We start from the raw sequence: 8,596 nt of genomic DNA on the forward strand, positions 1-8,596 counted from the left end.
TACTATTTATAGGAACTAGGGAGCATTATTAGGTTTTTAATTAGAGATGAGTCTTGATTATATAGGTGTGTATTATAAAATTGAGTAATTATTAGTGTGATTAAGGAGGAATATGACGGTGTCAGCAATAATTAAGCAAATTTACGAGTCTTTAAGAAGATGTTTTCGGATTCTTTGGGGGGAGGTGGCTAGCTATATAGGAAGAGAGGTAACTAAGGCAAATAAGGTTGCGATTGGTTTTGAAAATAAGACATTTAAGACATGAGAATAAGATACAAATAGCAAAAATAAAAAAATTAGTATTTTTGTATTTTATTTGGTGATAACTTAAAATAAATTATGAAAATTTAATTTATTTTTATTTTTTTCATTCAAAAAATTTAGAAAAAAATATAATAATAAAAAACATAATTATAAACAATTAATAAAAATAATAAAATAACAAATAAAAAATAAATTGTTTATTCATTAATGTTTCAGGATTTTTGTCAGGATAGATATTAAAATATACTAATTTAATATTTTTGACAAATATAATTTTATATTTTTATATTTCTGTCTCAGTGTTTTATTTTTATAAATAAACGGAGGTTAAAAGACAGAGATGAAATCAAGAAAGTGAGATACCTTACAAAGTTACAATTTTACATATTCATATAGTGAAAGTAGAGTCCACCATCAAAGCACACAACCAAATCCTTTATTACAGATATACTTTATTAAATTGTTAAATATATTTTTTTATTTTTTTTAAATAATTTAGTATATTTAAATAAATTACTTAACCTAATATATGTAAATATTTTTATATAAAGATATTTTCGTATAAATAATAATCAAATAAATAAATAATCAAGCACTGGAATCATATGAAACTCGGAAACCTTTAGAAAAAGCCAAATACAAAACATCAGATCGAAACTGAATCTGAAACTCGAGGACCTTTGAAGGGAGGCCACTGGCCACTTTGACTTTGGCTGCTTGCATTTTTGTTTGGAGACCATTTGCATAAAGATATTAAAAATATCTTTTTTTTTAACATTTACATATGTTATGATATTATTAAACATTTTTATTAAATCAGTTAATAATTTATTTTTTAATAAATCAAAATAAAATCGGTTTGTTATAACAATAATAATAAATCTAATTGTCCGTATTATAATTATTAGACTCAATTTAATCCGATTGATTTATACCATTTAAACTGAATTATGTTTAAATTTTTTGATAAAAAAATAATATATTCTTGATTTTTATTTAAAAAAATGATCACAATGGGTTATGTAAATTGATCGGTTCGACCGAATCTGATAACAATTAAGTTTATTGTTATTGTTATAAAAAAATTGATTTTATTTTAATTTATTAAAAAATTAAAAAATAATTCATTTATTAATACATCCAATAACAATACGACACATAAGTATCTTTATAAAAAAATGTTTTACGCATTTTAATGGGAGTATCCTCAATTTTTTTTCTTTTTATATATTTGATATGTGGTGTGGATGCATTAACAATGCCATTTCACTTCTATTTTAAGGCACTCTTCAATTGGATTATCAAGCATTTTATATTATAGGTTACATATTTAAACTATAACTTGTATGATACACTTATTTTAGGTTATGTAAAGTATATTTTGTTTGTCTTTAATATTTTTTTTAAATATTCTTAACATTTAATTTTATTTTTAATGGTTTCAATTCATTCAATTTTATTTCTAACGTTTTTTATTTGTATCAAAATTATTTTTTAAAATTTTTAATTTTATTCTTAATATTTTACATAGATTTAATTTTGACATAAATAAAAAATATTAAAAATAAAATTGATATAACTAAATGTTAAAAATAATTTTAAAAAATTCCTAAGTATTAAGAATAAATTCAAACTAACTTTTAACTCTATTATTAAAGTGAATTGAGTGTCCATTAACATGTCATTCTTTAATTTATAAAATCTTAAATATCTCAATTAAATTAAAGTAATATTAAAAAGATAATAACTAAAATTATTTTATTTTATTTAAAATTTATAATTTTATGTATGTAACATTTATAATGATATATTAATTATATCTAATATTACTTATATTTATTATAGCATTAATTAATGAATATAAACAAAAATAAAAATAAAAAGTAAATCATGACTACCTATAAATCTAAAATTTTAGCCCCAAACATTTTTGTTAAATTAACGCACTTAGTCTATTAATTTAGAGAGGTAAATTTGTAACTACTTTTAGCTCCCATCAATTCTGATAGCTACTTAACCTTATGAAATTATAGCCGTCCGATCCACCTTGTGGCAGTGATGGAGTAGGTGTAAAATCTGCAGTGCCACATGGAATTATTTCTGTGTCGGTATAAGAATAAACTAGAGACTTTAATTATCATCCTTTTCAATTATTTATGCCCCATTTTTCAAACATGAATAGAGCTAAGTCAGCTAACCAAGCATAAAACAAAAATGAGAATGCATCTTCATTTTCTCTTGTATTATTTTTTCTCCGATTCCCCGAGTATAATTATTAATTAATTAGTGCCCTGTAGCCATCAAAAGAATATGTTTTTCATTTTTCACCTTGCTACCTTGGCATCTTTTCTTCAATTGTCTTGCTTTCACATTGCCCATGTATTAAAATAATTAAATCAATACTCCTGTTTAGATATAATTAGTTATTTGAATTTTTTTAATTAGATGCCTGTTATCAATTAAAGCAAACAAAAATTATTCATAATGATGTTGATGATGATAAAAAGGGAGAAGTTATTTATTAATAGTTGATGATAAATTCATAGGGGATTAATTAATTGAAGACAACAGCATTCACTTAGAATTGTTTATAGGACTTGAGTCCAAATTTTAACTAGAATAGTATTTGTTACTCTTATAATAAATTGCATTATATTTATAGGATTTAGCTATTTTATGTTTTAAGAATATATTTATATGCATCAAAAATATAAAATAATTATACTTTTCATAATAATTTTTAGTAAAATATTTTTTATAATATTTTTAAATTGCATCCTTATTACATCGTACATTAGTAAGATACATATTTATACCTCATTTTACTTTATAGTTTATGGTAATAATTTTCGATATACATACATCTTGAATAAGCTAAGTACGTATGTAGTACATGAGTTTAAAAATAATATAGTATGTAAGTTTCTCCAAGGAATATAATGTAATCTTGATTGCAACTTGCCACAGATCGGAAATGATAGGGATTCAACTAAAAATAATTAGTTGTCGTAATTAATTGTGTAAGCACTTATTTAATTTCAGTAACCTTATGAATATCTCAAAATTGTACTAATGCATAAACGACTTTGTACGAATATCTCAAATTTGACCTTATAAATTAAAATAATGTGTACTACATTTAGAGCTTAGCTGTAAAACAGCCAATTCAAAGTTTTAAAGCGGTTTTGCGTGGCTTCTAGTGCTATATATATGTGCACACCTCGCAGACACCTTGATTGATGTTTCCCCAAAATTCACATGTTAACTACCCTACCAACTATTAAATAATCAAATTTTCTAGTATAGTCTTTTAATAGTTATACATTTACTAAACCAATTCCGTTTTTATTTATGATATTTATTTCCAGAATTTAATTTTAATACACAATTAGTATAAAATAATTTTAGGGAGACACTTAAATAAAGACGCTTAAAACGTCTTTTTTTAAAGATATTTTTCAGTAATTAAAATTTAACATATATAATCGATTAAATCATGTTATTTTTGGCAAAATTATGTTAGACAACTTGATTTAACCAAAAAAATTGTGAATCAAATCTTGAACTGGTCTAAATTAATATTATTTTTTTATAAAAAATTACTACAATACCTTTATTATAGAGAATGATTAACATACTCTTATTATATATATATATATATATATTAATTTTAAAAATTCTAAATTCTAACCTTACGATAAAAAATAAAAGACTAAAATTTAGGATTCTCAAAATTAATATATATAATAAAAGTATTTTAGTCATTTTCTATAATAGGGTATTGTAGTTATTTTTTATAAAAAATATTATTAATTTAAATCAGTTCAAGATTTGATTCACCATTTTTCGATCAAATTAATTTGTCTAACCTAATTTTGACAAAAATAACACGATTTAATGGATTATATGTATTAAATTTTAATTATTAAAAAAATCTTTATAAAAAGACATTTTCAGTGTCTTTGTCTAAGTAGCTCCCATAATTTTATAAGTGCATTAAATCATATATAATTACGTTAGTAAAAATAACTATTTTTTATTAACTGTGTGAATGATTATTCGAAAAAATAGATGTGATTGAACGATCGTGAAAAACGTTTTATACTGTGTCATGTCAGTTTATTAAAATTAATTTCTTTTTATAATATTAATAAAGTGTAATCATACCATTATCATTGTTATACAATAGATGCTTGGATGTTGTGATAATGGAATACATGGACCCAACAATTAAAAATACATCACAAAAGTCTTCCCCGAATAATCCGATCATGAATTTTGATTGACAAACTCAGAAAATTACCATAATAGGTTCATCTATCTAATCTAATGATAGTAACTATCTATAGAATAAAGTGATCCAATTAGTGATTAGTCAATGTTATTACTACTAACATGTAATTTTTATTTTGAAATTTATCGTGTTGTCTCGAGTTTGTCTTATAATGAGTCTGTTATAGATAAAACCAACTTATAATAATTACGTTCACGTACATTACTTGTTTTCTATTTATTGTTAATATTAAAACAAATAAATAATATATTCATTAAATATATAATTATTTAAATATCTTATCTTGTTAATTTAAATTTTTTGAAAAAAAATCTTATAACATAATATTAAAATTTATCTATTTTTTATTGAGCCACTTTTTTACAAATATTTATGCTCTAAATTATCATTTTAGATAAAAAAAGAATATTATATTGCAGGTCTTATATCTCTTAAATGTAAAATATTTAATTAAGCTCATCCAATTTTAATTCTAACGGTTTATTTGAAACTTGTAAGAATTAATCCGAAATCATTTCCAATGTGAAAATGACCAAGATCATATTTACTACGTGACACTGTTTTAATTTTTAGTTTCATGTCATCATTATTTATTTATTTTTAAGGAAAGAGAGATTAGTTCTAGATTATTCATGAACCTACTTGATAAAAGTGTATTAATCAAACGGCATATGCTCGTGACACAGCGTGGTAACTCCGTGCATATATCATATGCTAAAGGGCCACAACTCAAATGAAATTATGACAACTTTGTGAGGATAATTAATTAATACACTTTTATCAAGTAACACGCTCATGAAAGTTAAATGCCTTTTGTTTCTAATTATCTTTCCATTTAACAACCCGATTTCATTAAAATCCCTTGGTTGTTGTCTTCCCTTTCATATAATATATATTAATAATATTGTTCCTTTATCGATTACTATATGTTATACTACCCTGACGGTGGATTATATATCAAATCATCTTGTAGGATACTCCTATTTTATATAATAAGGCCTTGATTATATTAGGTGTACATTAATTTATATAACTTATATTAACACCATGTTCTGCTTAAATTACTAATAATTAGTCAATGACTGATTAATTAAAATTAACCACGTTTCATTACCATTGTTTGACTCTACTAAAGTAACATCATCTAGTTACGTTGCTATCTAGCTAGGCCATATTTTAAATTATTTCTTGTAAAAGGTAATTAATGTACTAATGTACGTATTTGATGTAGTAAACATATATTATCTTCTAGTTTAATTTTATTATAAATGTATCTCTTCTAATAATATACATAAATCATGTCCTCATCGTAAAGTTTCTTGAGTACATAAAAATTTTATTATTTAACATTGTTGTTAATATAGAACTCACAAGACTAGTTGTGTGTTAATTAGTTCAAGAAGACAAGAAAAACATTATCCGTTTAGTTATATATTATATATTAATGATGATATTTAATTTAACGATGCTTAGATGATATCTTAGCTTGTAGAGTTACCGTAGCATTAGTTTTAGATACATTATTATATTGAAATAAAAGTGATATTCTTTCGGAACCTTTATGACTAGCTAGCACACTCGGTAAAAGACAAAATGATAAATGATAAGTCCAACCAAATTTTTTTACTTCATTAAAGGGCATAAAAATCAGGTGCTACTTCCATTTTTCTTTCCATGTTCTTAAACAAGTGAGGTAATATATGATTCCCTCTCTCAACCTTTTGAAGAGCCTCTGATAACTCTTTTCAGTAAAAAGAAATGTTCTTTCATCATTTTCCATGCCCATTCCCCCTGCCATCACGTCTTCTTTTTGGGTGAAACAATGTTTTTATGTATTCAATAATTCGTACAAAGATGATTGAATTAGTTGTAAACTATTCTTTTTAATTACTAAAAAAGATATGTTAAGATAGGAGAGTAAGTGAAATAATGAATGCAACTTTTTTTTACCTTAAATAAAAAAGATATAGTTTGTTATGGGTTACAAGTAATACCATATGTATCTATGATGAACTGTCATTTCATTTCACCCTATAGACCGATACAAAAGTGAGAGAATATAATTAATCAGGTCTAAAGGTTCCAGAACATAGCTAGGTGTGTAGTATGAATTAAATAATTTAAGTTATCCAAAATATTCTGTTTGATTTATTAAACTACGTGGCGAGGTTGATGTACATGTACATATAATAATATGAGCAATAATAATAATAATGAAGATATTTTATTGGATTTAGTTACAGAAATGGACAACCTAACCCACCACAAGCTGTGAAGATGGAAATTATATTACAATACCAAGAGTAGAATGCGAAATAGTTGACCAAGAATTTTCAATACCTAAGTATAATACTTTAGACGGTAAATAATCAAATAATTAAAAAGGTGGAAAGTAAAAGGCGTCATATATTGATGTCTTTATCCCCAAAAAAAGGGTACTATTAACTATTGAGAGATAATAATAATGATGATGAGGCAATGCCATGCAGAATGTGCAAGGAGTGGACTAGTCTATAGTCTTGGATAGTAGAGTGTCTCAGTTACCATAAATTTATGAATAGAATTAAAAGAGAGAGAGAATGGGGAACAGATAATAAAAAAATCATTGAGGCTGCTATGGGCCATGTAGTGGTACATGTTTCTTCAAGTTATCCAATTGGAAATGAGTTTTGCTTTCACAAGTTAATTAGAGGCAGCTACCATGCATTTCACACTTAGATAATCAAGTTATTTATCAATACTTTTTCATATCGAATTCAAGAGATTGATAATATCACAAGATTACATTACCTAATGAATGGAGACATAATAAACCCTACTTTGTGGAATATTTTGAATTATTAGCTACATTTATATTTATGATTAAGTAAAAATATGTCTTGTTATTTCTTAGTTTTTCTTTGTTTTAGTAATATATTATTATTTCTTAGTTATTAGGTATGTACTTAATTAGCTTGGAGGGTCCATGATTAAAACGAAGGAAAAGCCCGCGCGCGCCTTGAGTCAAATTGGTCCCCGGAGAAAACAATAAGTAATAATTTACTTTGTTGAAAACAAAGCACATAGGACAATGGTTATTTAATAGTTAATAGTTTGAGTTAATTAAATTAATTAAAGCATGGTGAAAAAATATAAAGTAGATGTTAAGGGGGGTAAAGAAAAGCAATCTATATAAAGGGAGTGGCATTGGGTTGAGAAAGAGCAAAAGCAAAGGAAGAGAAAAACAATGAGGTCCCTAATGGCCTCTTCTCTCATCCTTGCATTGGCAATGCTTTCTTCCCTAAGCTTGCAAATCTCCGCTGATAACTACCTCTATTCATCACCCCCACCACCCAAGTCTCCGCCGTACCATTATTCCTCCCCTCCTCCGCCGCCTAAGAAGGCACCTTACTACTATCACTCTCCACCACCACCCCCTAAGAAGCCTTACTACTATCATTCTCCACCACCACCGGTGCCTTCACCTCCACCACCCTACTACTACCATTCTCCACCTCCGCCGGTGTCTTCACCACCACCACCTAAGAAGCCTTACTACTACCATTCTCCACCTCCTCCACCAAAGAAGCCTTACAAGTACTCATCACCGCCGCCGCCGCCATACCATTACTCATCTCCTCCACCACCACCAAAGAAACCCTACAAGTACTCATCACCACCACCACCGGTTCACATTTACCCCCCTCACCCACACCCTCATCCTCATCCCCACCCACACCCACACCCTCTCCCTCACCCATATCCACACCCTCATCCTCACCCAGTGTACCACTCTCCGCCACCACCAAAGAAGCCTTACACGTACCCATCTCCTCCACCTCCGGTCCACCACGTACACCCTCACCCAGCGTATCACTCTCCTCCACCTCCTAAGAAGCCTTACTACTACCACTCTCCACCACCACCACCAGTGCACCATCACTACCCTCACCCTCACCCTCACCCTCACCCCCTCCCCCACCCTCACCCTAAACCAGTTTACCACTCTCCTCCACCACCCTACAAGTACCCATCTCCTCCACCTCCAGTGCACCACCA

The 8,596-nt window shown here is 27.5% G+C and overlaps 1 protein-coding gene across 1 annotated transcript in view; it reads left to right on the forward strand.

The window, feature by feature from the left end:
• The first annotated feature begins 7,747 nt into the window (after positions 1-7,747).
• LOC107467827 (extensin-3) overlaps positions 7,748-8,596 on the forward strand; it is a 2,081-nt gene continuing 1,232 nt past the window's right edge. Inside the window, exon 1 of the mRNA XM_052254032.1 lies at positions 7,748-8,225. Within this exon, the coding sequence (XP_052109992.1) occupies positions 7,785-8,225 (441 nt within the window). The 5' untranslated portion in view covers positions 7,748-7,784. The remainder of the gene's footprint in view (positions 8,226-8,596) is intronic.

This window comes from Arachis duranensis, chromosome 9 (assembly GCF_000817695.3).
Source record: "Arachis duranensis cultivar V14167 chromosome 9, aradu.V14167.gnm2.J7QH, whole genome shotgun sequence".
In the NCBI taxonomy this organism is placed as follows: Eukaryota; Viridiplantae; Streptophyta; class Magnoliopsida; order Fabales; family Fabaceae; genus Arachis; species Arachis duranensis.